Here is a 24,368-nt window from a genome sequence, read left to right as displayed (position 1 = left end):
CACCCTTTTGTTCTTCACATAATTTGAAGAATACCTTGGAGTTTTCCTTTACCCTACTCGCCAGGACCTTCTTATGTCCCCCTTCTTGCTCTTCTCAGCCCCTTCTTAAGCTCCTTTCTTGCTACCCTATATTCCGCAATAGACCCATCTGATCCTTGCTTCCTAAACCTCATGTATGCTGCCGTCTTCCACCTGACTAGATTTTCCACCTCACTTGTCACCCATGGTTTCTTCACCCTACCATTCTTTATCTTCCTCAGCGGGACAAATTTATCCCTAACATCCTGCAAGAGATCCTTAAAATTCGACCACATGTCCTTAGTACATTTCCCTGCAAAAACATCATCCCAATTCACACCCGCAAGTTCTAGCCTTATAGCCTCATAATTTGCCCTTCCCCAATTAAAAATGTTCTTGTCCTCTCTGATTTATCCTTTTCCATGATAATGCAAAAGGCCAGGGAGCGGTGATCACTGCCCCCAGATGCTCACCCACTGACAGATCAGTGACCTGACCCGGTTCGTTACCTAATACAAGATCTAGTATGACATTTCCCCTATTCGGCCTGTCAACATACTGTGACAGGAATCCATCCTGGACACACTTAACAAACTCCGCCCAATCTAAACCCTTGGAACTAATCAGGTGCCAATCAATATTAGGGAAGTTAAAGTCACCCATAATAACAACCCTGTTATTTTTGCACCTTTTCCAAAATCTGCCTCCCATTCTGCTCTTCGGTATCTCTGCTCCTACAAGGGGGCCTGTAGAATACCCCCACGAGAGTAACTGCTCCCTTCCTGTTCTTGACTTCTGCCTTCCACCTTCCTGACTAGGGCAGCTGAAACAGTTGAAGATAGATGAGGTTATATTTATCAGGTGGAACTAGTGTGCCTTAGGAATTCTCTTTCTCAAAGGAAAAGAGAAGCAGAGCTTTTTATCAATGTGGTTGATTCCGCAGAACACATCCTCTCAGGGAAGGGAGTGAACTGTTGCAGGCAGTCGCAGGGTTGTGCCCTGAGATCTCAGCCCAGCTGTGATCATAAAGAATAACTGAGCAGGACTGAGGTAGCAATTTCCTTGCTACTAATTCCGCGTGCCAGCAACACACTCTGAAAACCAAAGATCCAGTGAATTTAATATTTGGTGATTTTTTTTCCATCTTTCTCTGACAAGAAAGGGTACATGTATTTATAAAATAAATGCGATGCCAGGAAAATTCAGCAGGAATTTCGCATCACGGGGCTTCATTACGGCCGATCATCTTGTTCTCCACAGTCAGTGTTACTGACAACGCCTGAGCTGGGTAATGTCAAAATGACGGTGGAGTAATATAGAGCGACCACATGTAAGGACATGAGTTGTAAAGCACGAGAATGTTATTATGCACACAGATTAATTGCGATTAACAAATATGGACAGTAGTATGATTGAACAAAATGAACAGAGCACCTTCACCGGGACGCTCTTTAGTATAAAAGGTAAAGGTAATGAACTGCACACAAAAATGAATTCGCTTCGCCAGGGGAATATGTTGAGGGGTGATACAGGTCACGAGCTTAGTATTACAGTATTCAGCAGCAATTACTTACAAGATCTAAATATTTTTGGTTGTTTTTTTTAATTGCAGAAACACAAGGTTAGCACGTTGATAGATCGTTAAAGCTTTTCCTAGGTTAAAGCGTGAAATATATCATTGGTGGAAACACAAATCATCATTTCATTCTCCCGTTGTTATGAAAGTTGAACATTACAAACATTATCTCCAGCACAAACTTATCCAGCATGGAAACTGAATAATTATCCCGAACCTCGTTTTCGGAAAGTGGGTCATATTTATGGAAATACTGCACAATATTTCTAAATTTGAAGAAATCAATCAAGAAACGGGGGTTGTATTTGACTTCTACCGATCCTGATGTCAAGATTAGCGTGGCTGCAATTTGAATGTGTAAATTCCTGGTTTGGTAAACTAACAAACCGAGTGCAAAAGGAAAGCTGAACTCAGATACTCAACGTTCACAATCCCATCTGCAACTTTTCATTTGTTCCTGGAGGCCAATTTCGTTACAGTTATCCCTGTCCCTGGCTCTTCAATGGATCATTAGAAAATAAACAAGTTATGCATTAAAATGTAATCAAACTGAGGCATGATATCACAACAGTTCACAGGACACATTGATTTTTTTTGTTATGAAGGGCAGATGGAAAGTCCGGTGAAGGAATAATCACTGTTACCATACACAGATTTAATAAAGGCGAGAAAACGAAGCAAATTGTTCCATCAAAGCAAACTGCACAGAAATTAATCCACTGGCAAGACTGTACAAACCTTCTAGCATCGCTCCTGAACGATCCAGTCCTATGCTTAGCATTGTGACAACCTGCCAATGGTCACGCAGTGTTGGAAAGAAAGGAAACTGTGAGAATCAGGTGTGATTGAGAAATCTGTAGAATTCAGAAATGAGAGGAATAGAAGTCTGATGGTGAGCACGAGTGTTTCAACTCTTGCTGCTGCAACAGATACCCATTGATCATCATAGCGCCACTAGTGGTAGGAGGATCAAAGCAGTGTGTCCTGTCTGCTCAGATTCTCCAACCTGCATTGACGTTCCATCGATCCACGATTCGGTATGACATCCCACTCCGGGTCTATACCATAGGACTGATTCGTGAAAAGCGATTGCCTGGAATAGCGTGAGCAGATCAACCGGTAATCCGACCACGGGGTATGATCCATGGATTGTATGATTGGGGGTGTGGATGTCTGGAGATGGAGCAGGCCATATCGTGATTTCTTTAGATAGGACCATGCTATTTGTCAGTGTGTGGCAAAGTGTGGCATAAGGTTCTATCTTATGTCGTAATTGATGTCTGACTCGTCTGTTAAATTTAGTTGTTACAGAGAACTGGAGGCTGCCCACACCTGTCTTCAAAATGGCTGAAGCAGCAGGAATGGGAGGAGTTCCAGAGGCATCAACATCAGGGAAGCACAAGGGTACGTAGTCATCCCGTTATTGACACAAATTGGACAATCTTATATTTGGTACCCGCACTTTATTTCTCAACTGCCCACACCTGTTCAAATCAATCCGCAAAATCTCTTCAACTATCACGGCTGCATCCTGATTTGTCTCCTAGACAAAGTTGGAAATGTCACATTTAAATCCGTCGTGAACATTGCTATTCTGAATAGCTCGGATACTGGCACTAATTCCAGTGGCACCCGCAGGTCATTCCCCGCCATTTATAGACAATAGGTGCAGAAGTAGACCATTCGGCCCTTTGAGCCTGCACCGCCATTCTGAGATCATGGCTGATCATCTACTATCAATACCCAGTTCCTGCCTTGTCCCCATATCCCTTGATTCCCCTATCCATAAGATACCTATCTAGCTCCTTCTCGAAAGCATCCAGAGAATTGGCCTCCACTGCCTTCTGAGGCAGTGCATTCCACACCCCCACAACTCTCTGGGAGAAGAAGTATTTCCTTAACTCTGTCCTAAATTACCTACCCCTTATTCTTAAAACATGCCCTCTGGTACTGGACTCTCCCAGCATCTGGAACATATTTCCTGCCTTTATCTTGTCCAATCCCTTAATAATCTTATATGTTGCAATCAGATCCCCTCTCAATCTCCTTAATTCCAGCGTGTACAAGCCCAGTCTCTCTAACCTCTCTGCGTAAGACAGTCTGGACGTCCCAGGAATTAACCTTGTGAATCTAAGCTGCACTTCCTCTACAGCCAGGATGTCCTTCCTTAACCTTGGAGACCAAAACTGTACACAATACTCCGGGTGTGGTCTCACCAGGGCCCTGTACAAATGCAAGAGGATTTCCTTGCTCTTGTACTCAATTCCCTTTGTAATAAAGGCCAACATTCCATTAGCCTTCTTCACTGCCTGCTGCACTTGCTCATTCACCTTCAGTGACTGATGAACAAGGACTCCTAGATCTCTTTGTATTTCTCCCTTACCTAATTCTACACCATTCGGATAATAATCTGCCTTCCTGTTCTTACTCCCAAAGTGGATAACCTCACACTTATTCACATTAAACGTCATCTGCCAAGTATCTTCCCACTCACCCAGCCTATCCAAGATAAAACAATTCCTTTATGCCTCATGTTAACCAATCAATTTCGTATCAGTAGAATTAATTTATCCGCACCCTCTGCTGCTTTCAGTTTGCTGACAAATCCAGTGTGGAATGTTACTGAAAATCAAAATGCTCTACCTTCTTTGGTCTCACCTTACCTATTCTGCTAGCTGCATCCTCAAGAACATTCCAATGGGTTAAGTCAGCTTAATTTATAACTATATAACCATAGAGCACTACAGCACAGAAAACAGTCTATTCAGCCCTTCTAGTCTGTGCCGAAGCTTTATTCCTCTAGTCCTATTGACCTGCATCCAGTCCTTAACCATCCAGACCTCTCCCATCCATGTATCTATCTAATTTATTCTTAAAACCTAAGAGTGAGCCCGCATTTACCATGTTTGATGGCAGCTCCTGCACACACCCACCACTCTCTGAGTGAAGAAGTTCTCCCTAATGTTCCCCATAAACCTTTCTGCTTTCACCCTAAAGCCATGTCCTCTCGTATTTATCTCTCCTAATCTAGGTGGAAAGAGCCTACTGGCAATTACTCTGTCTCTACCCCTCAGAGTTTTGTAAACCTCAATCTCTCTTTGGCATGCCTCATTGTCCTGTGGAATTTCTCTTCCCCAACCCCCTTCCTCCTGTGAGATTTCTCTTCCTAATCCCACATGCTCCTATGGGAACTCTCTTCCACATCCCTCCTCCTCCTGACCGATCTCTCAACCTCTTCCCCCTTCATCCTGTTTAATCTCTCTCTATATCCCCCTTCCTCCTGTGGGATCTCTCTTCCCCATGCCTCATCCTGCTGTGGGATCTCTCTTCCGCACTCCCATGCCACCTGTGGAATTTCCCTTCCCCATCCCCTTCTTCCCGTAGGATCCCTTCCTCCTGTGGGTTCTCTCTTCCCCATCCCCCTTTTGCCTGTGGGAACTCTCCTCCCCATAGAATCATAAAATCATAGAACACTACAGCACAGAAAACAAGCCATTCGGTCCTTCTAGTCTGTACCAAAACTTTATTCCGCTAGTCCCATTGACCTGCACCCAGTCCATAATCCTCCAGACCTCTCCCATCCATGTATCTATCCAATTTATTCTTAAAGCTTAAAAGTGAGTCCACATTTTCCACATCAGATGGCAACTCGTTCCACACTCTCACCACTCTCTGAGTGAAGAAGTTCCTCCTAATGCTCCCCCAAACCTTTCCCCTTTCACACTGAAGCCATGTCTTCACATATTTATCTCTCCTAATCTATGTGGAAAGAGCCTATTTGCATTTACCTTGTCTATATCCTCATAATTTTGTAAACCTCTATCAAATCTCCCCTCATTCTTCTACGCTCCAAGGAATAAAGTCCTAACCTGTTCAATCTTTCCCTGTAGCTCAACTCCTGAAGACCCGGCAACATCCTAGTAAATCTTCTCTGCACTCTTTCAATCTTATTGATATCCTTCCAATATTTAGGTGACCAGAATTGCACAGAATACTCCAAATTTGACCTCACCAATGTCTTATACAACCTCACCATAACATTCCAACTCCTATACACAGTACATTGATTTATGAATGCCAAGATGCCAAAAGACTTCTTTACAACCCTGTCTACCTGTGACGTCACTTTCAGGGAATTATGTTTCTGAACTCCCAGATCCCTTTCTTCCTCCGCACTCCTCAGTGCCCTACCATTTACTGTGTCTGTCATACTTTGATTCCAAAATGCAACACCTCACACTTGTCTGCATTAAATTCCATCTGCCATTTTCTGGCCCATTTTTCCAGTTGGTCCAGATCCCTCTGCAAGCTTTGAAAGCCTTCCTCGCTGCCCACAACGCCTCCAATCTTAGCGTCATCAGCAAACTTGCTGATCCAATTTACTACATTATCATCTAGATCATTGATATAGACAACAAATAACAATGGTCCCAGCACAGATCCCTGAGGCACACCACTAGTCACAGGCCTCCAGTCTGAGAAACAATCATCCACTACCACTCTCTGTCTTCTTCCACACAGCCAATTTCAAATCCAGTTTAAAAACTCTCCATGAATATGGACAACTCTCCGTGTCTGAACCTTCTGAACTAACCTCCCATGTGAGACCTTATCAAAGGCCTTACTAGTCCATGTTGTCCATGTAGACAACATCCACAGCCTTTCCTTCATCTAATTTCTTGGTAACCTCCTCGAAAATCTATACAAGATTCGTTAATCATGATATACACGCACAATGCCGTGCTGATTATCCTTAATCAGCCCTTGACTGTCCAAATACTTGTATATCCGATCTCCCAGAATACCTTCCAATAATTTACCTACTACTGATGTCAGGCCTGTAAGTACCTGAAAATTGACTCCTGATGAAGGGTTTTGGCCCGAAACGTCGTCACTACCTCCTCCCATAGATGCTGTCTGGCCTGCTGAGTTCTGCCAGCATTTTGTGTTTTTATTTATTTCCAGCATCTTGCAGATTCACTCGTGTTGTAATTACCTGGTTTACTTTTGGAGCCTTTTTTAGATAGCAGATCAATATGAGCTACCCTCCAATCCTCCGGCACTCTAGCTAATCCTACCCTTTTATCCTCTGGCTAAAGACATTTAAAATATTTCTGCCAGGGCCCCTGCAATTTCTACACTAGTCTCTATCAAGTTCCGAGAAAATATCATGTCAGGCCCGGGGGATTTATCTACCTTTATTCGCTGTAAGGCACCAAGCACCTCCTCCTCTTTAATCTCTATATGCTCCATGACACTATTGCTTATTTCACTTCCTTTCATTTACGCTATGCCAGTGTCCTGAGTAAATACTGATGCAAAAAAAACTGTTTAAGATCTCCCACATTCCGTGAGTCTCTACACATAGATGACAACTCTGATCTTCTAGGCGCCCAATTCTGTCCCTTACTATCCTTTTACTCTGAATATACTTATAGAAGACCTTCGGGTTTACCTTCACATTATCTGCCAAAGCAATTCTCTTCTACAATTTCTCTTCTAAATTTGATCGATCCTTTCAAAGTTCTCCTGTCACAAATTTTAAATAGTTGAGCATTACTGAAGTCAGACTAACCAGAATACTGTTCCTAATTTTCGCTCTTACTTTGACTTAGCTAATGTTAAGTATCTCAAACTATTCAAATTGTCTCAGTTTATCTCTGTTCTGTCAGGTTTCTGAGGCACCATTTGCCCGCTGAAGACAAATTTCTGAAGTAGGGAAGCGCAGGTGTAATTACTGAGCACTGAGTGCCTCCAAATTAGACCTCGCGAATGACTCAATCATAACATGCCAATTTCTCTACTGAACAGAGACGAAAAAAATCTACAGATTCCGGTATTCAAAGCAATGCACGCAAAATGCTGCAGCAATTCAGCAGGTCAGGCAGCGGCTATGGGAAAGAGTAAAGTATCGACATTTCGGGAAGAGTCCCGGCCTATAATATCGGCTGTATACACATTTCCTTAGTTGCTGACTGCCTGCTGAAAACTTCCAGTATTTTGAGTATCTTCTCAACATTTGGATTTATAGCATAAAGCTTTCTTTACAACCCTATCTTCACGTGACACTACTTTCAATTAATTAAATCCTTTGGGTTGTATCTACTTTCCTAAATGCACTCTTCAGTGTCCTGACTATCGCTGTGTAATTCCTTCCCTGACTTGTCTTTTCAAATTGTAACACATTAGTCAGATTCAGATTCAGATTCAATTTATTGTCATTTATAAACCACAAATACAATGCAGTTAAAAAATGAGACAACTTTCTCCGGATTGATATCACGAAAAAGCACAAAACAGACACAAGAAAAACCACATAACGTTTGGTAATCCCCAATCCAGAGTCCGGAGAGGCTGCTACGTATCGATATTGCGCTATCGGCTTAGCACGTTCCCCAACAGACAAACCTAAAGCTACAAGACATACACAAAACCACATAGTTACATATAGTTATAGTTAACATATAGCTTCAACAGCGCAAAGCAATACCGTAATCTGATAAAGAGCTGTCCATGCACGGTTTAAAAGAAAGTCTCAAAGTTCCGACAACCCATCATCTCACGCAGATGGTAGAAGGAAGAAAAACTCTTCGTGCCATGAAACTCCACCTGCCACACAGAAACTCCGGCTTTAGGCTCCAGAGAGAGAATTGCTGCCCAATAGGTGTTTGGTAATGTCTTTAATTTTTTCCATTTTCCGTTACAGGTCCAAGCTCAGTGATCACCGAGCTCCTGGCAAGCTGGAACGATTTCCAGCTGCTGCAGTTGACGGACTTCTACCGGGACAGGCTGGAGCAGGCGATGGAAGGAGGGGTGCACGGAGTGAGCCTGGCGTTAACGGCCAAGAATCAGATCAGCGGAGAGGAACATCGGGTGAGTGGGAGAGAGAATGGGTTTAAATTTTCACACATCACAGGATGTGTCAGGAGTCTCACTCATCGGATAATAAATCATAAAAATAAATCGGAAATAAATATATATAATTCTTAAAACTGTGAATCTGAAGGAATGATTGAAAGAGTTGTAAATGCCCCCAGTGGCAGCTGAATGTTCAGAGTGAGAGGTTCAGGTAACAGTTGAATGAGGTTGCAATAAATGTGTTTAAATGGAAATATGATAGGAACTTTTATTTTGGGAAGACTGTACAGCGTGAACCAGAGCATCATCTGTGGTTGCCACAGGATCTCGAGTGAGTTCTGTTCTGGATGGAGATGATTCCTTTACAATCTGTAACTATAAACAGTGTGGATCGGGGAATACTGCCATGTTGTAATGTGTAATCACTGAATAAATCTCCACTGGAAAAGGCAAAGGAAAGACATCAGGTTTCAGCCGGTAATCCGCTGTCATGTTGGACACTGGCGGACTGAGGAGATGAACCACATTATCTTTTCTGAAACTTCTCTGAAACTGCTCACTTTGTTATAAAAACACTCCTGACTTCTTTCCTAATCTGTGATCATTGTTTTCTGTTTTCTGTTTTGCTCCGTCAAATCCGGTGAGGAATTATTTATGGATTTGGAGCCACGTCAATGAAGCGGTCACAGACCAGCCAGGATCTCATTGACTGGTGGACCAGGTTCACGGTGAATGTCCCTCTGTGTGCTCTGCACTCAGAATGTATAGTCCATGTCCAGACAGGATCAGCACCCGTCCGGGTGATTGCTCAGTGTGATCCCGTTACAGAGCACATCATTTACTTCTCATTCTCTGTGTGAATCTGTCAGTCCCCAATATGTTCTCCGTTACTCTTCACAGAAAATCTCTGATCTCGCTGATAAGGGAGAGCGGGTGGACAGTTCTAAACTCCTCCTGAGCCTGGTGATGGAGAAAGGCTCCTGCGCCCGGAGGGTGATGTGGGAAACCTTTGTGAAAATGCGGATTGGCATCCCAAAGTTTGACAAAATACTGAAGGAAATACAGGAACGTGGTGAGATAATATCACAAATGAATTTAATTTTGGATTTAAGTACTAGCCACTTTATAATTTTACACATTTCAATTCCTCAAATTGTTTAAATCTGAACAGGTTGTGTTCCGGTTTATCAACCCATCCCGAAGATTCCCAGAGAACTGAAAGGTAAGTGAAGAAACGGCTGTTTCCAGTAAATGTTAGTAACATGTAGGGCCATATCGTTGTTGAGCTGCGGGGATTTGATCAAGTAAATGGTGGCACTGCAACACAATGCAGATTCAGACACATCAGAAGTGTTTGCTGGAGGGAGAGTTTTCACAGGACAGTATGAGGAACAACTCAGAGAGTTGGGGAGTTTTCTGAAAGTCTTCCTGCAATGACAGGTCCTTCCCCCGGGGTCAGAATGGAGTAGAGGGCGATCTGTTGTAGTGAAATTCTCGGAAATTTCTTCACTCCGAAAGATGAAATCCTTCCCATACAGCCACCCAACCCCTGGATCATTTTTCCAAATTTCCTCAGATAATAGAGGTAATTATTTTTAGAATTCGGAGTTCATTGAATTTCTCGTCATGGAATAACAATGACAGCATCCATTTAATGAGAAAATCAGGTAACATCCCAACTGGTCTGATCAACCCCAATGCATCTTATGAACCCCATTCTGTTCACATCTGCACTCCCTTAGGGCAAACACTGCTACAGTTATCGAGTTTAGTTTCCAACTCAATTATCCTGGGAAGTCCATCAGGAAACAGTGTCAGTCAGGCTGACATGGGGAAAAATACTCAGCTCAGTCCACAGAAGCTGAAATTCATGTGTGTCTGTGTAATGTTCTCGTATAGGTGTAAAAACTCTGAACTAAACTCCCAGGTAAATCATAGTCAATGAAGGAACGATCGCAGTAAGATTAACCATTTACTGTTCACCTTTCCACATCAACCTATGGTGAAAACTGTTGATAAAAGAAAACAAAATATCTGCAGTATTTGATTCCTTCTTGGCATCACATTTGCATCATAAATACTTGTAAAAGTAAAACTACAACAAACTATATTACATTGAAGTACAACATGCAGTCAGAATCTACCTACGCCATCAACTGCTTTAAATACACTTCAACACAAACTATCAAGCAACGCTTTCAATAGCACAGGAAAATAAACCGTCATTACTTTTAACAGAATCAGCGTTAGCATTTTTACTTCACATATCGATTATCTTATAAACTTACGGCGTTGCTACTATGATGTTTCTTAATGCATGTAAATGGAACTTTTTCGTGCTGATCCTGCACACACAAGCCCCCTCCTTCCCATTTCTCCAAACCGGTATTTTCCCACAAGACGCGCCGAAACCGGGTGTGACATCATCGCATGCCGCGATACATCACAGCAACGAATTTACTTTCAACAACCTTAACTCTAGAAAATAATTACAAACAAATTACTAAAGCGAAAATGTAATAAAGCTAAACAAATATCTTAAGGGCAACACAGTCTGTGTTGTGTGATGGACACTGCGGAAGGGTGAGAGATGGGAATTAGGACAGGGAAACCGAGCGTTGTGAGATTGCAGCAATTTGCCTGCAAACCTGTTCTTCACTGCTGTTCATGTTGTTTGTTGAGGGAACGGACACGGCAGTGAAATTCCCACTTCCATTTCTTAATACAAAACAGATTTTCTTCCTGATTTTTGAAGAACACAATTTCTACCGCTGTCACATTTTTAAAGTAATTATTTGAACAATCAATGTTTTCCTATGCTCTCTATCTCACCCAATACATTGAATGGAGAGCCCACATACTCCCAGCAGGGTCCTGAGCCTGTGAGACCCACGTACCCCTGACAGGGTCCCGACACACTGTGAGACCCCACACACCCCCAACAGGGTCCTGACACACTGTGAGACCCCACACACCCCTGACAGGGTCCCGACACACTGTGAGACCCCACACACCCCTGACAGGATCCCGACACACTGTGACACCCCACACACCCCTGACAGGGTCCCGACACACTGTGACACCCCACACACCCCTGACAGGGTCCTGACACACTGTGAGACACCACACACCCCTGACAGGGTCCTGACACACTGTGAGACCCCACACATCCCTGACAGGGTCATGACACACTGTGAGACACCACACACTCCTGACAGGGTCCTGACACACTGTGAGACACCACACACCACTGACAGGGTCCTGACACACTGTGAGACCCCACACACCCCTGACAGGGTCCTGACACACTGTGAGACCCCACACACCCCTGACAGGGTCCTGACACACTGTGAGACACCACACACCACTGACAGGTTCTTGACACACTGTGAGACTTTACACACCCCTGACAGGGTCCTGACACACTGTGAGACAGCACACATCCCTAGGAGGGTCCTGGCACACCGTGATACCCCGCACCACGCAACAGGGTCTTGACACACTGAGGCCCCATACATCCCTGGTAGAGTCCTGACATGCTGAGATCCTACGCACTCCTGACTGGCTCCGTCAAACTCTGTGAAATCCTAGACACACTTGGCAGACTTCCTAACATACTTTTACACGTCCTTTCAAAAGTTTGTATTCAGCTGTAGTGTAGCTGCAATTAACTGTTCTCACACTTCATCCTGACCCTATCTTGCATTGATATCTGTCTTCCCATAATTCAGGACCTCAATACTCAGGGCATCGCCATCCATTTCCATAACTGAGACAGATGGTCTTTAAATCCAGAATGCTCTCCACTGACACTCCAAACAGTCGCACAGCTACTGCCTAGTCGGGATGAAGGAACATACAGTCTAGGCTAATAAACATCATTGTAAGGCCGGCAGGGCCGGGTGAATGGACATGATGGGATGGTTGGGTCTGAAGTGGATAGTTCATTGGAAAGAGTGTTGTAGGCCAGGTCGTTGGACCTTGAGAGTGGATCAGCACATGCAAGTGTGATGCTGTTGCCTTTATGAAGACTTGATTGAGAGAGACAGAAATGGCAGCTCGATATTCCAGAGTTACGATTATCATATTAGAGAAGGGAGGTAATACATTTGGAGAGATTTATTAACTGATCTGGGGAATTTCACAGCTGCACTCAGAGAGGACATACTGTGGAGTTCAAGCACTGCAGCAATATGGGAGATCACAACAATAAAACAGATGCAATCACTGATGGGTTTTTATTAAACATCCCCCAGTGGACATCAGGAGATAGAGGAACTGATATGCCGGCAAATTCTGGAATGATTTAAAAGCAACAAATTAGTTGTAGAAGGTAATTTTAACTTCTCCTGTGTGCTGATGACCTTACATTCTCTGTCCCCTGTTTCCTTACTGCAAGAGTATTTGAGAGCTTTCCAATGTGGATTGTGTTCTGGGAACAATGTGTGTAATGTCCAAACTAGAGAAGAGGCCTTACTGCACCTGGCATTAGGATGTACACTTACAAGATACTCGGGTTTCAGTGGGAGAGCCTTTGGGAAAAGTGAACACAACTCCTGTTCTCAGATGGTTATGAATAAGGAGAGCTCTACAGTTTATGCGTCATTGGGTGTGTGAAATTGAACTTGGGGAAGGCAGATTAAGTGGCAAAGGATTAGACTAGCAGCAGCTATTATTGGGAAAATCCCCGTCTGGCATGTAGGGTCAATTAAATATAAGTGATCAGAATTGGGACTGGGATTAAAGTAGATTAAAGTCAACGATGGCAGCACCTGTGGATCTTGATGAGAGATGTTATAAATTTAGTCTGAAGGGGAAAGGTAAGGTTAATGACACTGAAATGAGGCACTGAATTGCGGAGAGTGAAGAGACATGTCAAAGAATCCATCAGGATATAGATCAGTTGTAGATGCGATTGGGGAAATATCAGACGGAGTTTAATCCAGAGAAGTGTGAGTTGTTGAAATTCAGGAGATCAAATGTGTGGGGGAATATAGAGTAACGGTCATGACCCTGACATCACTCATGTCTGGAGGGATTTGATGTCCATGTCCATAACTCCCTGAATGTGAATATTTATGTCACAACTGTATAAAACTTTGTTTTGGCTGCATTTGGGGTATTGGTACAATTCTGACCCGCATTAAAGGAAAGCTGTGAAGGCCTCAGGGGGTTCTGAAGCGACTTGCCACTCACATCACAGATTAGAGAGCATCAACTTAAGTAGACAAACTTAGATTATTTTATATGAAGTATAAAGGGTTGCAGGGAGATAATATATTGTGTTATAAAATTGAGAGGTGAAGATAGTGTTTCTGGTGTAGGTATGTCAGATAGAGGTTATTCATTTGGGATGAGATGGGGGAACAGAGTGGTGGGTGCCTGCAATATTCTTCCGAGGGTGGAGATGCAGAGCGATGTTAAAGATTTAGGCAAGTACCGGAGGCGGGTGAAATGAGTTTGATGTTGCATCATGCTGGCACCAACATTGTGGGCCGAAGGGCCTATTCCTGTGCTGTTCTGTGTTCTATTCTGGTCCTGTAACAGCTGAAATCCTGAACCACCTGCTACTGAAATTCCTCGGTCTCTGCTCTCTTCTTCACTACCCGACCTGTAATCGGCGTGGTTTTCAAACTTGTATTTAAAGTCATAGACCAGTAGCATCTCCCCTTCCTCCCCTTTCCACAGACGTTGTCTGACCTGTACTCACATCTACACTCCCGTCCTTCTACAGCTGTGCTGCAGAGGGCAGGCCAACATGCTGCATAACTGTGGCGGAATGGAGGGCTCTACAACAGGTAGCCAAAACTGCCCAATGCATCACCAGCCTAACTTCCATCAGGGACGTATCAAGTCAAGTCATCACATTTATTGTCATTTCGACCATAACTGCAAATACAGTACATAGTAAAAATGAGACAACATGTTTCAGGACCATGGTGTTACATGACGCAGTACAAAAACTAGACTGAACTACGTAAAAAAAAACAACACAGAGAAAGCTACAGTAGACTACACACCTACCCAGGACTTCATAAATTGCACAAAAACAGGGCAGGCATTACAATAAATAATAAACAGGACAATAGGGCAAGGTGTCAGTCCAGGCTTTGGGTATTGAGCAGTCTGATAGCTTGGGGAAGAAACTGCTACATAGTCTGGTCGTGAGAGCCCGAATGCTTTGGAGCCTTTTCCCAGACAGCAGGAGGGAGAAGAGATTATATGAGAGGTGCATGGGGTCCTTCATAATGCTGTTTCCTTTGCTGATGCAACGTGTAGTGTAAATGTTCGTGATGGTGGGAAGAGAGACCCCGATGATCTTCTCAGCTGACCTCACTATCCGCTGTAGGGTCTTGCGATCTGAGATGGTGCAATTTCTGAACCAGGCAGTGATGCAGCTGCTCAGGATGCTCTCAATACAACCCCTATAGAATGTGATGAGGATGGGGGGTGGGAGATGGACTTTCCTCAGCCTTCGCAGAAAGTAGAGACGCTGCTGGGCTTTCTTTGCTATGGAGCTGGTGTTGACGGACCAGGTGAGATTCTCCATCAGGTGAACACCAAGAAAGTTAGTGCTGTTTACGATCTCTACTGAGGAGCCGTCGATGTTCAGTAGGAATGGTTGCTCTGTGCCCTTCTAAAGTCAACAACCATCTCTTTTGTTTTGTTCACATTAAGAGACAGGTTGTTGGCTCTGCACCAGTCAGTTAGCCGCTGCACCTCCTCTCTGCCAGCTGACTTGTCGTTCTTGCTGATGGGACCCACTACGGTCGTGTCATCAGCGAACTTGATGATGTGGTTTGAGCTGTGTGTTGCAGCACAGTCATGGGTCAGCAGAGTGAACAGCAGTGGACTGAGCACGCAGCCCTGGGGAGCCCCCGTGCTCAGTGTGATGGTGTTGGTGATGCTGCTCCCGATCTGGACTGACTGAGGTCTCCCAGTCAGGCAGTATAGGATCCAGTTGCAGAGGGGGTGTTCAGGCCCAGTAGGCTCAGCTTTCCAATCAGTTTCTGAGGGATGATTGCTGAACTGAAGTCCATGAACAGCATGTGAACGTATGTGTCTTTTTTGTCCAGGTGGGTTAGGGCCAGGTGGAGGGTGGTGGCAGTGGTGTCATCTGTTGAGCGGTTGGGACGGTACAGAAAGGCTCTGGAAAAGGGACAGCAGCATCAGGAAGGATCCCATCTATCTTGCCTATGTGCTGTTTGTCCCTCTGCCATGAGGGAGGAAGCCACATAGCATCCACAGCAGGAACACCAACTCATAATCAGTTACTTTCCTCAAGCAGTAACACTGATCAACATCTGCAACGACTAGGCCACCCCTCCACAAATAACAACCCCCACCCCACCACCAGCACGGTATGAAAATTTTCTGTGAGACCCACCGGAGGTCAGAGTGGCTCCTATTTATATTTATTTATATATTTATATTTATTGTGTTTTCCATTGCGTTCGTTATCTGCGGTTTTTTTAGCTACATCAGATCCGGAATTTCCTTCTCCTTTCCTCTTGTCTATCTTGCATTATAAATCTGTTGAGTATTTACAGCACATACTCTTTAAGAGACAAGAGACTGCAGATCTGCCGTCTCAAACCATTTTCTGGAGGAACTACTGGAGTGAGCTAAACAGCATCTGTGATGATGGAAGAGGGGAGAGGGAACTGTCTGCGTTTTGTGTCAAAATGCTGACTGTCCTAACCACCTGTCTACAAACCTAATTCTTGGTATTTTGAATCGGTGATGGTGGGAGTGGGAGCTATGATACTCTGACATGTTCTTTTGACTGAATGCCCACTACCCTCTTCTCTGTCTCCATATGCTACGCAAACACTGAGCTTTCAAAGTTCTTCTGCAAGAACAATGATAGTTGTGGTAGGAGTGGGAGTTTGTCCAGTACGGGACAGTCAGGAGCCAGTAAACTGCCAGGTTAACACTCTCCTTCATGGCACAATTAATGTGGCAATTTGCTGATCTGGCGTTTATCTTAGACCGCACCTCCCTCGCTTTTACTTTACTCTACGTACATCCGTTGATGAATTCAATTAATGAAATAACTTTGATCTAAATCTTCTGTACCTAAATATTGATTTCTGAGATGAGACATTTAACAGTTTGTCCACTGTCTTTCCCATTGGAAGATGTTCAACAGAAACACAAGGAGACTCTGCGGGCACAAACTGAAACACTTAGAGTGAACACGATCCTGATGAGGGAGAAGATGAAGGTTTTCCAGCTGGTTGATCGATATGCTGAGCTCACGGTCATTTCTACTGTTCGAGATCGGAAACTGGTGGAACATGAGCTGCTGGCACGAGGTAGAGACCATGAAGAATGGACAGAAAAACATCTCTGCAGAGAGCTGGAGAAACTCCGAACCGATCAGTTGTTCCACAGCAGCTCTTTACCAAGTAACTCCACATCTGGGAGGTCAGCAGCAGTGGCCGGTGTCCCGGGGATCGGGAAAACAACAATGGTACAAAAGATTGTTTATGACTGGGCCACGGGGAAACTACACCAACAGTTCCAGTTTGTTTTCAGTTTCAAATTCCGTGACTTAAACTCCATTAACTGCAGAATAAACCTGAAGGAACTGATTCTGGATCAGTATCCCTACTTTGGGAATATCCTGAGAGAGGTCTGGAAGAACCCAGAGGGATTGCTGTTTATATTTGATGGTTTGGATGAATTCAATGACAAAATTGATTTTGCTGACAGTTGCAGAGAGACAGAACCTCAGTCCACATGCACAGATCCTGAATTCAAGTGCAAGGTGTCTGACATTGTGTACAGTTTAATCCAGCACAAGCTGCTCCCGGAGAGTTCAGTGCTGGTGACCACCCGCCCCACTGCGTTACATTTATTGGAAAAGGCAGAGATCAGTAACTGGGTTGAAATCCTGGGCTTTTCTGGTGAGGAACGGAAGGAATATTTCATCAGGCATTTTGAAGACCAGACAGTGGCGGCTGCTGTTTTCAAACACGTGAAGGAGAACGAGATCCTGTACACCATGAGCTACAACCCCTCCTACTGCTGGATCCTCGCTCTGGCACTGGGCCCCTTCTTCACACAAAGAGTCAGGGACCCACAGCGAGTTCCCAAGACCATCACCCAACTGTACTCCTACTATATTTACAACATCCTGAAAAACCACAGCTGTGAGATTGAGAACCCCCGTGATGTGTTTCTCAGGGTTGGTCTGATGGCCTTCAGAGGAGTGTCCATTCAGAAGATTGTGTTTGCAGATGGAGATTTGATCCAGTTCAATCTGCAGCCTTCCCAGTTCCTGTCCGGGTTCCTGATGGAGCTTTTGGAGAGAGAGGATTCTGCCCGGAGGGTGGTGTACACATTCCCACACCTCACCGTCCAAGAGTTTGTAGCTGCAGTCGCACAATTCCTAAATCCACATCCTGGGGATATCCTGAAATTCCTCACTGGAGCCCACAACACGACAGATGGGCGATTTGAGGTATTTCTCCGTTTTGTTGCTGGTCTCTCCTCCCCAATGACAGCTTGGGGCCTGGAGGAGTTTCTGGGTCCATTTCCTCATCAAACAACCTGCCGGGTGATTGACTGGATGAAGGAGGAGTTTAAACACCAGAGTGGAAACACATGGAGTAAAGCTGGTAAAAGGAGGCTCCTGAACACATTTCACTACCTGTTTGAGTCTCAGAATCGTGGACTGGCTCAGGCCGCACTGGAATCAGTGGAAACAATTTCATTCATTGGAATGACACTGACCCCGATTGACTGCGCAGTCCTGTCTCATGTCATCGGATTCTGCGATAAAATAAAACAACTCGACCTGCAGGGCTGCCACATTCAGTGTGAAGGAATCCAGCGGCTGGGACCCGGGCTGCACAAGTGCCAGGAGTTGAGGTAACTTGATTTATCTCTCAATCTGAACTGTGAAACTGTTCCATTGTGTTGTTTCAACATAAAGGGATTTGGGTGAAACTGTAATAAATCTGATTGTGAAGAATTGTGACAACTGAGCAGGGGATGAGTCAGTAATTCCCCAAGGAAGGAAGGGTTCTGTGGCTCTTTGTGAAGGGATGTTGGAGACTTCATCAGATCAGTGAACAACGGCCATTGGTTTAATGGTAGTAAATCACAGGAATGGCCGTGTTTCTCACTGCCTGTGACACGTCCATTGACAATGTTCCTTCTCACTGTTACTGACACCCAGACCGACACTGACTCCAGCAGGTGGATCAGAGATTCACACCCCCTTCCGGGTAGGGACAAGAGACTGTCAGCAGACTGTCCCAGTGAGAAGGAAAGAAATACCATTGTGAGATTGTCCTCCCCTGCCGTTCCCCGTGTGTGACTATCACCATCAGTCCACCTGTGTGACTGTATTCCCTACCAGATAACAAGGCCCCATGGGCACATCTCCTCTCCCGATTGTGGGCCTCAGGTCAGGCGCACCCCTCCAGTACAATTGATTTCCACATCACTCATCTTGTTGGATTACATTTTCCCATCGGTATCCTCCACTTCCTCCTGCAGATTATTTTTTCCTATCCCTTTGCCTGAGGTGGGGTCTCTTCTATTATCTCCCATCAACATTTCCCCATTCACAAATCTTCATCATTGTGGGACTTCCTCCCACCCTTTCATCCTACCCTTCCAACGTTCCCACGTCAGCAAGAGTTTTCTAACCATCGGAGAACTAGACAGAATATGTTGAGTTTACGGGATCACTCTGACAGACTAAATTACTGACATTCGGTGAATACCCTGGAGCTGGGCAGTGAGGGGCATTGACAGTGATGGGAACTCTGATCAGTGATTTACTGAAGGGTTTAATGTTTCTTGAAATATCCGAGTGGGAGAAAGTCCCTCAGACTCACATTTTCAATCATTTTGTTCATCAATTTGTCTGTTTGTGTTTAGACTTGGGGAGAATAAACTGGGAGATTCAGGAGTGAAACTGGTGTCTGCGGCTCTGAGGAAGCCAGAGTGTAAAATACAGAAACTGGGGTAAGTATCAACTGTGAGAGATTGTGTTTACAGTCACAGGGTGTCTGACACTGAACATTAATGTGATCAGTAATTGTGTTACTGATAAACACTGGGGATTTGTACCGTCTCCTGTCTCTCTGTGTCCTTCACCCTCACTCTCTTTCATCTCCAGGCTGGGGAAAGTCGGTCTCACGGATACTGGTGCCGAGGATCTCGCCTCCGCTCTCAGTACAAACCCATCACTGACGGAGCTGAACTTGAATGATAATAAACTGGGAGATTCAGGAGTGAACCTGTTGTCTGCGGCTCTGAGGAACCCGGAGTGTAAAATACAGAAACTGTGGTAAGTACCAGACTGTGGGAGATTGTGTTTACAGTCACTGAGTGTCTGACAATGAACATTAATGTGACCAGTAACTGTGTTACTGATAAACACCGGAAATTTGTACCGTCATCTTGTCTCTCTGTGTCCTTCAGCCTCTCTCTCTTATCTCCAGGCTGGGGAAAGTCGGTCTCACGGATACTGGTGCCGAGGATCTCGCCTCCGCTCTCAGTACAAACCCATCACTGATGGAGCTGAACCTGAGTTATAATGAACTGGGAGATTCAGGAGTGAAACTGGTGTCTGCGGCTCTGAGGAACCAGGAGTGTAAAATACAGAAACTGTGGTAAGTACCAGACTGTGGGAGATTGTGTTTACAGTTACTGGGTGTCTGACACTGAACATTAAGTTGATCAGTAGTTACGTTACTGATAAATATTGGGGAACTGTACCGTCTCCTGTGTGTCTGTGTCCTTCACCCTCACTCTCTCTCATCTGCAGGCTGGGGAAAGTCGGTCTCACAAATTCTGGTGCCGAGGATCTCGCCTCCGCTCTCAGTACAAACTCATCACTGACGGTGCTGAACCTGAGTGAAAATAAGCTGGGAGATTCAGCAGTGAAACTGGTGTCTGCGGCTCTGAGGAACCCGGAGTGTAAAATACAGATACTGCGGTAAGTACCAGACTGTGGGATACTGTGTTTACAGACACTGGGTGTCTGACACTGAACATTAATGTGATCAGTAATTGTGTTACTGATAAACACTGGGGATTTGTACCGTCTCCTGTCTCTCTGTGTCCTTCACCCTCACTCTGTCTCATCTCCAGGCTGGGGTGTGTCGGTCTCACAGATTCTGGTGCCGAGGGTCTCGCCTCCGCTCTCAGTACAAACCCATCACTGATGGAACTGGACCTGGGATCAAACTTGCTCACAGACCGATCTGTCCCCGCTCTCCGCCGCCTCATACTGACCCACCCGAGTCTGCAGCAGATCGGGTGAGTGATGTGTTAATGTTCAGTGTGATAAAATATCAGCGGATCAGCGGGTTTTCTGGTTTTTATTTTCTGTGTGTTGTCACGTACTGCGTGACGTGTTAAAGAACCAGCAGAAATGGAAAACACATTGGAGTCTGGTATTGCTATAAACGAATAGTGTTTATTAGTAAACTATGCAATACAGTACTATAAATGCAAATATCTTAAACAGATTAGCAATGACATATAAGTACATAAGTGTGGAAATAGGAACAAAACTAGGCTCTTCCAAACCTAGGGGTGAAGGGATATAGTCTTATGATGATGAAGAGAGTTCAGTTTAGTTTATGGTATTTTGTTGAGTAATGTTGGAGAGAGAGAGAGGTGAGAGGTGATGCTGTGAAATCCTCCCGTTGTCTTCCATGGTCTTTCGAAATCCTGTTGTGGTCACCGACTATGACCATAGCACATATGACCGTTCTACAGTGATGCAATTATCACCCAGTCGAGGGTGGACACACAGATAATTCCCCATCGGTCGCACATTTTCACACTGTGAGCCACTGATTGATTTCCCCGAATCGATCCTCCAAAACCCTACCTTCCTGTGGGTACAACAAAGCTCGTTCAGGATCTGAAACTCTGTGTGTGTGTGTGTGTGTGTGTGTGTGTGTGTGTGTGTGTGTGTGTGTGTGTGTGTGTGTGTGTGTGTGTGTGTGTGTGTGTGTGTGTGTGTGGTGTGTGTGTGGTGTGTGTGTGTGTGTGTGGTGTGTGTGTGTGTGTGTGTGTGTGTGTGTGTGTGGTGTGTGTGTGGTGTGTGTGTGTGTGTGGTGTGTGTGTGTGTGTGTCTGTGTGTGTGTCTGTGTCTGTGTGTGTGTGTGTGTGTCTGTGTGTGTGTGTCTGTGTGTGTGTGTGTGTCTGTGTGTGTGTCTGTGTGTCTGTGTGTGTGTGTGTGTCTGTGTCTGTGTGTCTGTGTGTGTGTGTGTGTCTGTGTGTGTGTGTGTGTGTGTGTGTCTGTGTGTGTGTGTCTGTGTGTCTGTGTGTGTGTGTGTCTGTGTGTGTGTGTCTGTGTGTGTGTCTGTGTGTCTGTGTGTGTGTGCCTGTGTCTGTGTGTGTGTGTGTGTGTGTGTGTGTGTGTGTGTCTGTGTGTGTGTGTCTGTGTGTGTGTGTGTCTGTGTGTGTGTGTGTGTGTGTGTGTGTGTGGTGTGTGTGTGGTGTGTGTGTGCGTGTGTGTGTGTGGTGTGTGTGTGTGGTGTGTGTGTGTGTGTGTGTGGTGTGTGTGTGTGTGTCTGTGTGTGTGTCTGTGTCTGTGTGTGTGTGTGTGTGTGTCTGTGTGTGTGTGTGTGTCTGTGTGTGTGTGTCTGTGTGTGTGTGTCTGTGTGTGTGTGTGTGTCTGTGTGTGTGTGTGTGTGTCTGTGTGTGTGTGTGTGTGTGTGTCTGTGTGTGTGTGTGTGTGTGTGTGTGTGTGTCTGTGTGTGTGTCTGTGTGTGTGTGTGTGTCTCCCCCCCCCCCACAGACCTGGCTTTTGGACATCAGCTGTCCATCAACCTGCTCCGCCCTCCTCTCTCTCTGCAGGAACTTTTACAAGCAGACAACTGTCCTTATGGAAGGGGAAACATCTTGTAGAGGAACCATAACATCAATCTTTCGAGCAGTCTCTCTCTCTCTTACTCTCTGCGTTGGACACCTCCCTCTCTCTCTTTGTAACAGCTCAATCATTGTCCAAAAGCCAGACTCATTCTCCCGACATTTTAAAGTGATTGTCAATATGAACGCTAGGGGTACATAACAGTGTGTTGTTGAAACATTAACCCCGGTCCCCTGTTACTGACACTGTTGTGTAATCTGTTTATTTCATCTTTATTCTTCCATCTGTTTCAGTCTCGACAGGAATTGGTTCAGTCAGACCGTGAGGAAGGGATTGAGATCCCTGCAGGAACACAGACCCGGACTGACAGTGATTGTGTGAACATCTGTATGTGTGATCATCCCCGCCCGTGGGATGGAGACATTTTGTCCGATTTCCCGCCCTCTCCTTTAACTCCCACCCTTACCTTTAATGGCCGCGCTCCAGGTTTAATTCCCATCCGTTTGAACGGTGCTGGCTCCAGTCTCGAGCTTGGTGACATTGGAAGTGGTTCCGCAGTGACGTTTTCCGCCTCCCGTCCAACGGTGCTGCTTCTGCCGGATGTAAGGTTTCGAGACTCCCACACGTGAGACCCCGGGGAATTACATAGACAGGAAGTACTCGGGGGCCGGGGCTCAGTCTGGGACACCGGTGTCCCGGGGTGGGATTATCCCGGGAGAGAATCCCTTTGCTTCCTTTGCTGAGAACGGTGCATTCGGCAGTCTGGCCGATATAATGATGTTAAATGGACAAATCCCTCGGCAGTGACCCTGGATCTGCAGCGATCCCGGTCACGGCCCTGAAGTGTGATTTTATAATCATCGGTTCCCCGATGCAGAGTGACGGTGAGAAACAGGACTGATTATTCAACCGGTCACTCGTTGTCGCCGATCAGTTAATTGTGTGTGACTGTGAGTGAGTCGGGAGCAACTTATTTATTCTCGCAAGTTAGCAGCTCACTCGTTGTTTAATTTACATTTGTCATGATGAAATCAATAAACCGCTGTAACTTCCTGTCTTCGTGTCGGACTTGAGTCTCATTAGTGGAGAAACACTCCCAGGGTTCAGACACAGAGTGAATCTCCCTCCGCACCATCCCATCACACTCCCAGGTTCAAACACACAGTGAAGCTCCCTCTGCACCATCCCATCACTCACTCACAGGTGCAGACAGAGACTGGAAACTCCTGCCGCACCGTCCCATCACACGCTCCCCCGGTCAGACACAGAGTGAAGCTTCCTCCACATCTTCCCATCACACGCAACCCGGATCACAAGTAGAGTGAAGCTCCCTCCACACCATCCAATCACACACCCACAGGGACAAACTTAGGGAATTCCCTCCACACCATTCCATGGTAAAATCCCTGGATCAGTCATTGAGAAAATCTCACGCCGGGTGTTATGTTACAAAATTGTTATGTAAGACACAGAGTGAGGCTCCCTCCACACCGTCACATCACACATTCACAGGGGCAGACATTGAGAGAATCTCCCACCGCACCATCCAACGTCACACTTCCTGGATCAGGTCCAGGGTGAAGCTTCCTCCACGCCTTCCCATTGAACACACCCCCGATCAGACACAGGGTGAAGCTTCTTCCTCGCCTTCCCATTAAGCACACTCCACGGATCAGACACAGAGTGAAGCTCCCTGCACAGCGCCCCATCAAACACTACATGGATTAGAAACAGTGAAGCTCCCTTTAAACAGTCCTCATATCGCACACTCCCCAAATCAGATGCAGAGTGAAGGTCTCTGAACATCGTCTCACATCAGACGCAACATTAAGCTCATTCCGCATCATCCCATCACTCACTCACAGGAGCAGTGGCAGAGTGAAGCTCCTTCGACAGTGTCCCAGCACACAGTCCCAGGATCTGACACAGATTGTAGCTCCCTCCACTAAATCCCATTAAACACTTCCCATATCAGAAATAGGGTGAAGCTCCCTCCACACCGTCCCACCACACACTCCCCAGATCAGACACACAGTGAAGCTCGCTACACAATGTCCCATCACG

General features: G+C 45.4%; 1 protein-coding gene across 1 annotated transcript in view; it reads left to right on the top strand.

Moving 5' to 3' along the window:
• Window positions 1-23,359, top strand: part of LOC140723912 (NACHT, LRR and PYD domains-containing protein 3-like) — a 73,833-nt gene extending 50,474 nt beyond the window's left edge. Inside the window, exons 4-14 of the mRNA XM_073038451.1 lie at window positions 2,897-2,998; window positions 8,301-8,467; window positions 9,353-9,524; window positions 9,624-9,674; window positions 16,594-18,331; window positions 19,352-19,438; window positions 19,593-19,763; window positions 19,918-20,088; window positions 20,244-20,414; window positions 20,570-20,737; window positions 22,598-23,359. Of these exons, the coding sequence (XP_072894552.1) occupies window positions 2,897-2,998; window positions 8,301-8,467; window positions 9,353-9,524; window positions 9,624-9,674; window positions 16,594-18,331; window positions 19,352-19,438; window positions 19,593-19,763; window positions 19,918-20,088; window positions 20,244-20,414; window positions 20,570-20,737; window positions 22,598-22,685 (3,086 nt within the window). The 3' untranslated portion in view covers window positions 22,686-23,359. The remainder of the gene's footprint in view (window positions 1-2,896; window positions 2,999-8,300; window positions 8,468-9,352; window positions 9,525-9,623; window positions 9,675-16,593; window positions 18,332-19,351; window positions 19,439-19,592; window positions 19,764-19,917; window positions 20,089-20,243; window positions 20,415-20,569; window positions 20,738-22,597) is intronic.
• The last annotated feature ends 1,009 nt before the right edge of the window (window positions 23,360-24,368 follow it).

The sequence above is a fragment of the Hemitrygon akajei genome, unplaced genomic scaffold, assembly GCF_048418815.1.
Source record: "Hemitrygon akajei unplaced genomic scaffold, sHemAka1.3 Scf000147, whole genome shotgun sequence".
In the NCBI taxonomy this organism is placed as follows: domain Eukaryota; kingdom Metazoa; phylum Chordata; class Chondrichthyes; order Myliobatiformes; family Dasyatidae; genus Hemitrygon; species Hemitrygon akajei.
This window is presented reverse-complemented; position numbering and strand designations above follow the sequence as displayed.